The 12,977-nt window shown below is 34.7% G+C and overlaps 2 protein-coding genes across 2 annotated transcripts; one reads left to right on the plus strand and one right to left on the minus strand.

The window, feature by feature from the left end:
* Positions 1-816: 816 nt before the first annotated feature.
* LOC132546851 (frataxin, mitochondrial-like) lies at positions 817-6,965 on the plus strand. Its single transcript, XM_060210578.1, has 5 exons — positions 817-900; positions 2,843-2,970; positions 3,514-3,631; positions 4,796-4,893; positions 6,182-6,965. The coding sequence occupies exons 1-5, from the start codon at positions 817-819 to the stop codon at positions 6,324-6,326; spliced, it is 573 nt and encodes a 190-aa protein (XP_060066561.1). The 3' UTR covers positions 6,327-6,965.
* Positions 6,966-8,591: 1,626 nt separating this feature from the next.
* Positions 8,592-12,199, minus strand: LOC132546853 (uncharacterized). Its single transcript, XM_060210580.1, has 5 exons — positions 12,042-12,199; positions 10,814-11,010; positions 9,763-10,051; positions 9,106-9,302; positions 8,592-8,794 (listed from the first exon to the last, which is right to left on the minus strand). Exons 1-5 carry the CDS (start codon positions 12,197-12,199, stop codon positions 8,691-8,693), a joined length of 945 nt encoding a protein of 314 aa, XP_060066563.1. The 3' UTR covers positions 8,592-8,690.
* Between the last annotated feature and the right edge of the window lie 778 nt (positions 12,200-12,977).

A 12,977-nucleotide genomic window follows, 5' to 3' on the forward strand; every position in this document is an offset into this window, starting at 1 on the left:
TAAACCCGAGGAGAATGGGCTTGTCGAGATGAATTATGCACCTTCACATGCATGAGAATTTTTAAACATTTCTTCTGATTTGAATAAGTCGTACAATTTACCTTTTAATAACCATGTAATTATATTTATACAAACATGTATATAATATTAAAACAATCGCCTGGAGATGGTCGTACCTGTTTAATTTATCTTTTTTACATACGTATATATATATTGTTGTTTGAAGTTGTTTTCATATATTTCACCAGACACTGCTAATTCAACCTTTATATTTGAATACATATACATATATCTACATGAAATAATACACAGTAGCATTGGGTTTAAATTATATATGATACGCATGACACAACCTAAGTGGCCAGATGTTTTAAAACTAGATATTGAGGAGCGGGAATATGGATTCACAACTTCACTCTTAAATCATGTGAAGGGATTTTGAAAAGGACGTAAAGTGAATTGCACCTTCCCATACAACTCCATTAATAGATACATAACTGAGTCAATTGATGAAATAACACAGTTGTTTCGCCTTCCGAGACTCAAGTGATGCTAGGGTACTACAATATTTAAATATAAGAGGCGATTTAGGACACGAGGAATGACCTTTAATCGCATACTTAGTATTTTGGTCAATATCCTTATTTCATGGTAGCATAACTACATATATGACTACAGCAACTTGAGCACCTATGAGAGTCGTAAGCGCAAAAATAAGAGAAGAAAGATTACTCCAACACGAAAAAACCTTTGTCCAATGAAATATTTTATTTTATTTGGTGCGGAAGAGAACAACAAAACGTTACTTCCGGCAATATGTCGGGCTCATCGGTTTTGTCATTATTACGATATTCATCCAGGAATTGGACAAGGAAACTCTATCAAAGAATTTCATTGAATGTACGATACAGTAATTTGTATATTGCCTAGTCTGCAGAACAGACAGTTATATTTCTTGAGAGCCACGACCTGCCACACTTGTGTTGCGACTCGTGTTTCGGTTTGATTTGCAATCTATTTTCAGATTTCTACTTGGGACTCGTTTATATCGGACGTTTGCGATGTCTCACATCAAATGTCCGATATAAATAAGTCCCAGTGAGGAATCACAAAGGGGATTACATGATTTGGTACGATCAGAGGGACTCGTTACAAAATCATTAGAATGTTTCTTTATGTATTAAATCATGAAATGGGTCGGTAGGCATCTGTACAATGTGTACATTCAGGCAGCCAGATTAGTGGGAGCATATCCACACGTAAAGACACAGGTGTTTGAAATTTAATGACGGCCGTAAATTGAGAACTTTCCCTTTTCATTACCTGTTTAATATAGCGACACCCTTTTTTAAAATTCGATTTACGTATTTCTGAATTTACAGTAAGAATTTTAAAAAAAACCTGTGACACAGATACTTGATTAATTGTTCTTCAGCTATTCTTAGCTTTCTTATGCTTGTCATACTTGTTATTAGCATATGTACCCCAAATGTCATTAGTTGTGAAGAAGATAGATCTTTCAAAATTCCCTTGTTTATTGGTGTCACTATATGATTTCATTTCAACAAATTTACAATACATATAAACAATATATGTAAAAGGACTAGACTAAGCCTATATAAATCTTCTCCAGGGTGGCGATAAACTCGAAAACTTGTACGCTATAATAAGTACATCCATACTCACAACATTCAACCATACTATAGTTTCTCATCCATACCAATACAAAGTCTAAGTACTGGCAACTATCAATATAATTAATAAATTAATGAAAATTTGATAATAAATTTTGAAGTATGAATAACTTAAAATAAGAAACTTTCTGTAAGAATATTATGTATAAAGTACATATATGTAACAAGTATATAGATTAACATCCTAATCATTTCCTTTCTATGATATTTTTTTTGCATGAGATCAAACAAAATTGTTGATTTCAAGGGAGAAATTTATATTTCCAGGTGTCAGTAGTTGAACATATAGATAGCCAGTTCTGGTATAGATATTTTGGATTGAGTTTCTGGAAGTGGAATAAGTGGTATAAATGACCTTGACCCACTTTCAAAATCACATGGGTCAAATATGTGTCAATATTTAAACAACTTCTCAATAACCAAAAGGCCCAAGCCTGTAGCATGCATGGAGTTAGGGCTACCATATTTGTCAATATGAATGTCCTTGACTCTCTTTTAGGGTCACAGGGGTAAAATGTGTTGAAATATTTAAACAACTTCTTCTCAATTACCAAAAGGTCCATTGTGCTGATATTAGGCCTGTAGTATGCTGGGATGCAGGGCAACCAAGTTTGTTCACCTTGACCTACTGTCAAGGTCACAGGTCAAATGTGTTGAAATGCAAAGTAATGGCATTTGGGTAATGAATTGATTTTTAGTTTGCAGAAAATGTTTTTATGATCCAATCAATGTCTTCTATGTAAGCTGCAGTGTAGTTGAGCAATTTATTTGACATATTTGGCCTCAATCATATATAGGTCTGATAGTTAGATGACCCGTAAGGACTGTGCACTCTTGTTTATGTTTGTTTGTTTCTTTATTTTCCTTTCTGTAAAAAACTAAAATGATCAATCAGTGTATTTGAAATCATGAATTAATGATGTCACATTGGGAAAATTGTGCCAGGTGTATCATCAGCTATTCAGAACTCTGCTAGATTATGTTTCACATATATGCAATACCAAAATTTTGTAATGGGAATTATAACACTGATAGCAAGGAATGGTGTTGTGATATTAAATATTATTTCACATATGAAACATTTATCAACATGTATGAAACTTTTTTATGTATGTCCTGGATATAATGTTGTGTACCAATCATTTAAGGTTATCTCTCGGTCTGTTTGTGAAAAGAGACCATTCTGGAACTGTATGCCAAACATCAGCTGCCACCAGCACTCGTTCACCAACCGTCCAGCTAGCATTGATCCTTGCAGGAACTACTGCACCAGCAGGTACAGATACTTCAAAAAGTTCCATAACTCTTCTGTCATTTGTCCACGTGAAAAAGAAACTCCAGTCTGGACCCTAATTAGTTTATAAATGTTGAAACAGGACTCATGATCCTCGTGAACCATTGGGTTGTTGTTGTGACATTGTCATTGTATTCTATTTACACCTACTAGTAACTAGATCCAAAAGAACAATGTAGAGAAGTCCTGTATCACAAGAGGTCTTCTTTGTCAATTTGATTATGTTGATGTGCTTGAAATTGGACTATAAATTGACTAAAATTAAAATCTGCAAGTTCAATAATACATGCAATTTTACAGAAAAAGCTGAATATGAAACACTGGTGAAAATTATTCTCATATAATAGTTTGAGCTACAGTGCTTGTTGCAGGAAAATTATATAAATACAGACACTTGTAATTGCTTAATTGATTACCATTGTGTATAGCAGTGTAAGCTTTGAATTAATTTCTATATATAATGATATATTTTTTTCTTTTTCAATTAGAATGAGATTTGTAAGTTTCCTGTTGCTTCTTCTGCAGTTTATCTGAGATGAGATATGAGGAGCTAGCAGAGGAAGTACTAGAATGTCTGTCAGAAAAGTTTGATGACATAGCAGAGACTGTGGTTTGTGATGAAGAATTTGATGTTTCATATGGAGTAAGTACACACATGAAGATAAAACAATATGGTTATCCTGCTAGTTCCACTGTAGTTTGGATTAATGTAGCTTGGGTTTTTGATAAGCAGTCTGTGGCCATCGCAAATGCAGAGGTATTTAATGGTGTGGTTATTTGTTCAGTTTTGATTTTTGTTAAGTGGAAAAGCATTTGTCTTCCATGCATTAAGCTCCTGTTTTATTTTATACCATCATCTCAATATGAAAAAATCTGGGCTTATATTTATTCTTGGACAAAATACTATCATTTTCATGTTTTTTCACAGTTTGACCTACTTTTAAGGTCAATTTTTGGTAACATGGGTCAAATCTGAACCTTCAAATGACCTTGTGAATGACAAGAGAGACAGATCATGATATTTAGCATCTGGCAAGAAGCCCATATATGTGTGCTGTTCTATTGATAGAATTAACAGATATTCCTTTCCTGGTCATTATTGTATTTTTTCAAGCTAGAGACAGTTTTATACATTATTGTAGGTTTCATTGAATGGTATTTATTAATCATAATTAGACATGGATGAAAAGAAACGCCAAAAAAGTCTTTGAATAAACATTTTATAGAAGACAAAAAATTGTGGAATATAAATTTTGGCAAATGTTTAAGTTTGGATGCTTCCAAATACTATTAATTGCACACTGAAAATTGAACTTAACCATTTTCAAAAATCAGAGGAAACAATAAGTGACTAAGAGGTAAGCAATAAAAGCCTACTTTAAATGAACTGTTTGATTTTACACGGCTTAACTTGATCATTATTGCTTAAGTTTGCAAGTTTAATTTTGCAAACTTGTATTCAATCCATAGCATAACACTTTGTGGTATATTTTGATTGGAGGCATTAGAGGGGTCATACATAAGTAACTATAAACATCTAGGTCAAAGTTTTGATCAGACATACATCACCGAGCATAATCATCGTTATTGATGAAGTTCTGTAATCCCTCTGAAGGAGAATAAATAAAAAAGAAGAAAAAGAACAGAACATATAAATACTGTATGTTGTTCTTCAACAGATCTGTGTTTTGTTACATCAACTTTTGTTCTGAGAAATCATATAATTATTCCAACAGTTGGTGATCAGTGGATATTGGAAGGCGATTTATCAAGAGTTCAATATGAATCTTTAATTGTCATGTTGCAGAGTGGAGTTTTAACAGTAAAAATTAGTAGAGACTGGGGCACTTATGTGATAAATAAACAGACACCTAACAAACAAATATGGCTGTCTTCTCCTGTGAGGTAAGTCTCTGAAGCAATTCAAAACTGAAAATAAACTGGATATATATCCCATTACCACTGATGCTGAAAAGTCTCCTGTTTGTGGTTTGGTTTTAAAACAAGTTTAAATAGAACTGAATTCGTACGGTACTGTATTCAATCTAATAAACATACAGGGAAAGAGGATGGGTGCACTAGTCAAAACCTATTAGAACATTATTAACCCAACTGATCTGCTGATGTTATCTAAATCTTTTAACAAAGACTCTGTAATAGAGCATAAAAAAAGACCCGCTCTATTACTAAGTCAACAGCAATGTATGAGCGGATGTAACTGTTAGTAGTTGGCAGTTATAACTAGAGGTGTAACAATAAATCAAACTATCTACAAATTCCAACAAATCTGTTCCAATATTATAAATGGATTGTAAATTAAAATTTGATAACTATTGTTGTCCGTTCTTTCAACCATTGATGTTTTTGATAGTTTGGTAGTAATAACATCTCATCATAATTTTCATTGTTGCCTTTTGGAAGTCCCTGACATGGGAATTCCAGTAATCCCAAAATAGAAATATCTGTAGATGTCAAATGCTTTGCTACACTAATTGAGGAAGGTCACTCTTACTTAGCAAAATATGAGAGTATGGTTGCAGAATTCACAATTGTTGAAAACCCTTTGTATTTACACAAGAATACATGCTGCCCTGTCAATTAACTTAAAGAGGTTTCTACAAAAGCAAATCCTATTTTCACAACAAAAACATGTGAATAATCTTGGAATTTACTATGAATATGAATGCCATCACCATTGGGAATCACAGGATGGCTCATTCTCATTTTTCACATGTAGGTTTCCCCTCAATCACTAGCTTTGTCCTTTTTATTTTGGGACTGCTCAGAAAATCAAAATGGGCAACTTGTGACCATCTTTGATTTGAGAGTTAAAAATTATTACTACTGTTTAATGTAATTAAAAGCAAAAGGTTATCATGAGAGGATAAGTCAAAACACCTGTTCATCAAATATGTACAAAATGTGATGTATATTGGATATTCTGCTTGCTCTTAGTATTGTGTTTTCAAATGTTATTAACTACTTTTGATAAAGGATCAGTCTGTCTTTATTTGTACAAAATTTGCTATATATACCAACATTGATTACAGTGACACAATATCTGATAAATTAATGAAGGAGAATAGCAATCTTTTTTCTTGTAAAGTCATCCTACTGCTTACATTTTATTTCTGCTGAAAAACCATTTACCACCACTGTTGAAACAATTTTAGGTTTTTAAAATTTTTTTTAGTGGGCCAAAAAGGTATGATTACATAGATGGACGATGGATATACAAACATGATGGTGTGGCAATGATGGACTTATTAACAAAGGAGGTTTCTGATGCTCTATCTACACACATTGACTTTACAGCATGTGAACTGGAAGACACATAGCTCACAATGGATTTATAATTCTGGATATCTATGTGATGTATAATGTGTGAAAGACGTTTTGAATGTTTTTGTTTGCTTCATGAAACTGAACACATATATTGAATATGTATAATTAAAAACAAATTTACTGCAAAACAGAAGTATTAAACAACTGAGAAATCTTTTCAATTATTGTACATGTATATATCATTGACACAGTAAAATTTCTACTGTATGTACAACCTAGGCTACTTATATTTTTAGGGGCATTATACAATTTGCATTTGGAATGTGCTGTACATGGATTGCCTAATCATTAGAAACTTTCCCATGGTAGAAAAGAAGGGAAGAGATATCAGTTTTTATTTGCTAAGATGCTAAACATCTTCTGACAAATATTTTTCTGTCAATCCCCCAGCCAAGACAAGGAATGCTGCATTGTAAAGTCTCCAGAATCTACATTGCTTCTCTTTGATCAGTTTCTTGTGTAAAGAAAAGTAGTGTTATACTTCTAACAAAATGTATAAAAATACATTTCGAAATATTTTCAATTAAGTCACTAGATTAAAAGTTCAACCAGCAGAACATTTGAGTGTGATGTTTCAATCACTAATAGAATCTTCCCCTACCCAGAGGGTATGAAAGAGAAAGCTCCAACCCGAGAGGTGATTTTTTTTTTGTTTTCTAACCCGAGGATCTGCCGAGGGTAAGACTACGAATAAAAATCACCCCTAGGGTTGGAGATTTCTTTGCCACTCCCTCTTAGGGTAGGCAATGATTATTTTTCTACCAACCCATTATTTCTGCCACAACATCAAAAAAAAAAAAGAAGAAGAAGAAAATCCCACGGTACAAGTGTCTGAACGGCACATGAAGATCACCATTCACGATTCATGACGTCAACGTTTGCATGTTACGAATCATTACGCAACATAATATAGATCATAAAAAATCAATCATATTTATTAATTAATCATTTCAATATAGTAATAATTCCTACTTCGAAGTTCATGATTGATACCAATTCTGTTATGTTAAGTTTGGATTTGCTTCATGATACCGATAGTTAGCAGTCAAAGTTTGTTTACAATCCAAAAGTAGTTCCGGTCGAACTTCTGGTTTAGCACATGCTAATCGGCACGAGGCTATCTCCCCCTAGGGGGTGACAAGCTGATCTATCCAGTCTAAAACAGGAGACATGACTGTGAATGGTTGGAGAACACATGGCCACCTTCATCAGAAAAATGACCAGTGTGAAGCGCACAAGCACTGATGCAAATAGTGTATGAGATGGAAGGAATCAAGTTTTTCAGCTTTACAATAATCACATGTACATTAAGGTCAAATAATAATGTGATGAGATGGTAAATAGATTATAGAAAAAAGTACATAATGCTATGCTTTGTTTTATAGTTGGTCATAGATGTACGAGAATCCCTGTTTACTACCAGTCAACTGTGGCATATGCAGATGGCCTCTTTTCCCTGTCAACAATTGTTGAATTTTCCCAGTCATTGAATTATTTGATTTTGCTGCATGAAGTGATCTGTAAGAGCTGATTTATTGATCTGGGGCTAAGACAGCCTTCACTCTGATATGATGAATTTTTGCCTTCTTGGGATTTTGCATCTTTCTGGTGTTCATTATGTTGGACCAAGACAAATCTCCTGCCCGTTTCTCAGATTGCATAGACTCTCACACATTTATGATCAAGTGTTAAGCAAAGGGTAGCTGAATCCACTACAGTTCATTGTGGTCTATTATCTGTTTACCATTGTCACACATGCATGTATAAGGTATTTAAGAGCGCACCTGGCCAGAACAGCCAAGTGAACTTACGCTGTGGTGTATTGTCCATCCATCAGGCATCAACTGACCAACTTTTGAGGTCACAAGTTAATGTGTTCAAAAATCTTCAAACAACTTCTTCTCAGTAAGGGAAAGGCCAATGGTAATGATATTTGAGCGTTAGCATATTGGGATTACCAAGATTGTTCAAATGAATGACCTCGACCTACTCTCAAGGTCACATAATGTTATATGCTCGTTATTGTTTTATTCTGATAATTGCAGCTGCAGCAATCCTTGCAATACCAGGATGATCTATTCTTGAATATAAGTGAGAAAAGAGAGAATATGATCCAGGTACAAAATGTATTCATCAGACAGTATGTCTATGCCTGGTAATAGAGTTAATTGTTTTACTATTGAGTGGAATGATCAACATTTTTTGAATTGTGTTGTCCTGTTATAAACACACTCCCTAAAAGAAGGACATAAACAATGTACAAGATCATTTTAATGTTCATGATGATGAATAGTGTACAAAATGGGTTTAATGTTTATGATAATGATAGTACATGATAATGATAACATTGATTACTGTTATTTGGATACAAATGGATGATATCCTTGTTGTACAAGTAGTTTTAGAGGACGAAACAGCTGATTTTGAGGTGGAAGTTCATCCCAATTTGTCCACTGCCACCCTACAAAGGAATATAAAAGTCATTAGTTCGAACCAGTTTGTTATTGAGCCCTGCAAGTGAAAGTAAAATAATACTTGAATCTGTTAGTGATATAAACATTATTTAATAATCTTATCCTTTTCATTTTAACCAATCTTGCATAGATATGCCAAAAAAAGAGGAATTTGTGTAAAAGTAAACAGTTGAATAAATCAATAAATATCTAAGATCAAAAACTAAATTTTCATTTTCAAAGAAGTGAGTGTCAAGCATAATGTTTAACATTGGTCAGACGAATTGTCTGAGATGACCCAACAAATGAAGTTACCAACCTTCACATTTATGTGGCTCTAGGTTCTGTGGTTCTGAGCTTACTGTCATGTCCACTTCCCCACGTACAAACAAAGTGATGTAGTGGTAGTCCTCTGTTAGCTTTATTGCATTGACCACACTAACAAATGCCATGTCCTTCAAGACCAATCCTGTTTCCTCCAGCGCCTCACGAGACCCACACTCACACCATTCCTCCCTGGAAATCAGATAGGTTGATAGCTATCTTATGCTAAAACTACACATTTTACAGTCCGATTCTGATAAAGAACTATAAGATTCTGTTATTTTTCTGTTAATTTGCTTGTGGTGCAGAGGCAATGGTGGCAAAGTTTGGTAAATTGCATTGGTGAAAGTACAGTAGCTTTTCAACAGTATATGTCCTGCAGTTGATATGGTCATAGAACAGAAAGAGCACAGTTTTGATAACTATGAATTATATGATGCTGTAATTTGTACAATGTATGATTACAGAAACTCAACCAAGTATATAATTAATCATTAGATAATGCTTATTTTCAAATTATCACACACATAATTTTGTAAAAGTAATCAGATCTTGGTTAGGCTAACATTGTGTCCTCCAAGAAATATTCTGTAATTCAAAAATTTCAGAACCTTTTCATGCATGTTTTTCCCCTTGAAAATTAAAAACTTACCCAAATTCTAAGTGCCCACCAGGAAATGCAAACAGCCCAACCCCAGTAGATCCTTTTCTCACCCCTAACAACACACAACCAGGATGGTTGGGACTTGTTACTATTACACCCACACCAACACCAGGACGGTTGTGCTGATTTAATGTAGGTGCTGCAGGTTCCCTGGAACTTTGTGCAGTGATGTCAGCAGTTTCTTTGAAAGGATGATAGCCTTGTTGCAGAAGGAGACGAAGAGGAAGAAACAACTGATCCAAAGGAGGAAGGTTGTCCCAATCAAACCAATGCCAACCTGATCATGCCCAGGAAAAAATGTTCATAGGATATAACAATATTGGCCATGTCTTGTCATGACACTTTTACCTAATGACAGTTTTACAGAAGATACTGCAGTATACAACTTAGTCATTATTTTCAGACTATTTAGTGCTAAATGCCAAAAGGGAGGTAATTCTCAACTAGTCCTCAAATGTAGAAGGGTAGATATACACATATCCAGACTATGGGGTTTAGTGTTTTATGCCAAGCCTTTTTGTGGTAACTCCATGTAAAAGAAATATAGGCAGTCATGCACATGCAAAAACTTCATGCTCTGGACAATTATGTCAAGGTCTTCTCTTGTGTAGGAATTTCAGGAAAAGTGTTTTACAAAAGCCTGTGGTGAATGACATTATCAAAACCACACAAGAAAATGAGCCCAAACAATGAGTTGGGAAAGAGTATGATTATTTAATTTATAATTACTCCCATGTCGAAAAGGTGGGATCCCCTAAAGAACTGCAGGGATAGGCTTCCTAACTTTTTTTTTTACCTTTTCTGAAAGAACAAGACCAAATTAATATTTCCATCCATGAAGTGCTTTTTTGATAGCATTGGTTTCATTGTATCCCAACTCATATGCAATCAATGGTTGTTGTGTGGAAGAAACCACAATCAAGATAAATCTGCATTATTATCTTAAGCAAGATGAAAATTTAAATAGCTCATTATATGCATCTCCATAAATTTCAGGAATTTCCTGCTATATTGACAAGGAGCAGATACCGGTATAGACCTTCACTTTTATGTTGCTCCTTGTTAGTGGGCTCCCCATTGTGAGTGTTGTCCACTTCCCCACGTACAAACAGGTCAATATAATGAAGGTTTTCTGTGTCCATTACAGTATTGACCACACCACAATACGTCATGTCCTGCACCACTAATCCAGTCTCCTCCATCAGTTCTCTGGCCCCACACTCGCACCATCCCTCGCTATATAAAATAAATGTACAATTACACATACATATATGCAGGCTTGTGAAATTAAATTTGGGATATCAATGTATCAACTATTTTTATACCCAAGATGTTCATAAGGTGTCAGGGTATGTATAAATACCATATCTATAGTGTTATGTCGTCTCGAAACCGAACCCCTGTGACATATCTCAATAAAGCAATAGGGCAATTATCAGGTTATGCCTGTTTGAATTGTTCTTTGTGCATTGGAGATTTTCTGCAGCACGAGTATGTGGTGTAATGGTAAAAATGTATTACCTACTGATTTTAATAAATATTTATCTTATTTAAGAGTTACTTCCCTTCCATTGGTAGAAAGTGCAATATATTTTTTTATTTAGGTTACTAGGTACACAGATTGCGGAACGACTATAGCTACTTCTGAGGGACATTTGATCACGTATCGGAATCCAGGAAGCCATATATTAGGTAATAGCGAGACAAAGCTTAATACAGTTCCATGACAACAAAAATATACAGAGGGATTTAGTCAACTTTTCCACGTTTACTAAGGGCGCTTTCGCGCAAGCAGTTGAACCGTTTGCCAAAAAAAAAAAAAAAAACACACACACACACACCAGGTACAGATCGGTGCCGAGGCTGGACTGCGGAATATTTGGCACGTGCAGTTTGAGGGGTCCAACCACATCAATCCGAAACTAATTCGCTGAATATAATTAGTTTTCTGAATTTCAGCACAAAACGTATGGTCACGACTCACATATTTCCGAGAGCATTGTGCTATAAAGTGTGAGTGAAATGGAGGATATCTAATTTTAATGCTTGAAACGTTCCGAAACTATATTTTTAGCTTTACATATATCAAGTCGAACATCATGTACAAGTGTGTGCGCGTACAGTGGATTAATTCCGGACGACCTGGATCGATTCAACTGGATTACGCGAATGCAGCCATACTATATAGTCTTGACAACAAATTGGAGATATAATTCTTTTCCTTTTATTTTCTTGTTCTGTGCTGCAGAGATAGTTACTTATCTTACCCGAATTCCAAATGACCACCTGGTAATGCATACAATCCGTTACCGGCAGAATTCTTCCGTTTTCCTAACAACACACAGTTAGGATGATTTTTATTGGTAACTATCGTACCAACACCAACTTTTGGACAGGTTCGTTGTTTGTATATGGGCGCCGCCATATTGTCGCCGGCCAAATGCTGTTGCAATCTCTCCCATAGTGCATTGCAGTACCGTTTACGAGTGTAAGAAACGACAACTCTGGTAGAGATTGATATTTAGAGGGTCCTAAGTTAGAGTCAAGTACATTAATCGGACCTAATTTGTAGGCGACATTTGAGAAGAATTTCATTTCCTTTTTTGGCGGGGGTTGGGGGTTGGTTTGAAGTAACATTTTCCTATTTATTTGTTAGATTACACCTTTTATGTAGTCTACCTCATTTTTAAAAAAAAGTTTTTCGTCCTTAAAACCGCCAAAAACAAATATGCTACATGACAATGTCATTATTTGAAACACTTAATAATGTTAATTAATGTAGGTAGGAATCTTTTCAATTTGTCATTTTTTCTTTGAAACTATTTCTTCGTGGAAATGTGCAAACTAAGGGAACAATTTGTAGCAACAATGATTTTAGACTGATCTCACAAAACTCGTTTTAAAGGTAGGACATGTAGGTTCCTCTTTCTATGCATTGTATCACGATGGAAGTGTATTCACAATATTTCACGGCCGAATCAGATACACATAAAACATATACAGAATGTTGTAGTCCGAATCAGATACACATAAAACATATACAGAGGTGTTGTAGTCCGAATCAGATACACATACAACATATACAGAATGTTGTAGTCCGAATCAGACACACATAAAACATATACAGAATGTTGTTGTCCGAATCAGATACACATACAACATATACAGAATGTTGTAGTCCGAATCAGATACACATAAAACAT

This window comes from Ylistrum balloti, unplaced genomic scaffold, assembly GCF_031769215.1.
Source record: "Ylistrum balloti isolate Yb309-2 unplaced genomic scaffold, AGI_CSIRO_Ybal_v1 Utg369916, whole genome shotgun sequence".
Lineage (NCBI taxonomy): Eukaryota > Metazoa > Mollusca > Bivalvia > Pectinida > Pectinidae > Ylistrum > Ylistrum balloti.

Bases quoted from the DNA above. Each gene is read 5' to 3' on its own strand.
- LOC132546851 (XM_060210578.1), top strand. From the start codon at position 817: ATGTCGGGCTCATCGGTTTTGTCATTATTACGATATTCATCCAGGAAT. The intron at 901-2,842 runs GTACGATACAGT...CAATCATTTAAG, and splicing joins ATCAAAGAATTTCATTGAAT to GTTATCTCTCGGTCTGTTTG. The intron at 3,632-4,795 runs GTAAGTACACAC...GTCATGTTGCAG, and splicing joins AATTTGATGTTTCATATGGA to AGTGGAGTTTTAACAGTAAA.
- LOC132546853 (XM_060210580.1), bottom strand. From the start codon at position 12,199: ATGGCGGCGCCCATATACAAACAACGAACCTGTCCAAAAGTTGGTGTT. The intron at 9,303-9,762 runs GTAAGTTTTTAA...TCTGATTTCCAG, and splicing joins GGTGGGCACTTAGAATTTGG to GGAGGAATGGTGTGAGTGTG. The intron at 8,795-9,105 runs GTTGGTAACTTC...ATTCCTTTGTAG, and splicing joins AGAGCCACATAAATGTGAAG to GGTGGCAGTGGACAAATTGG.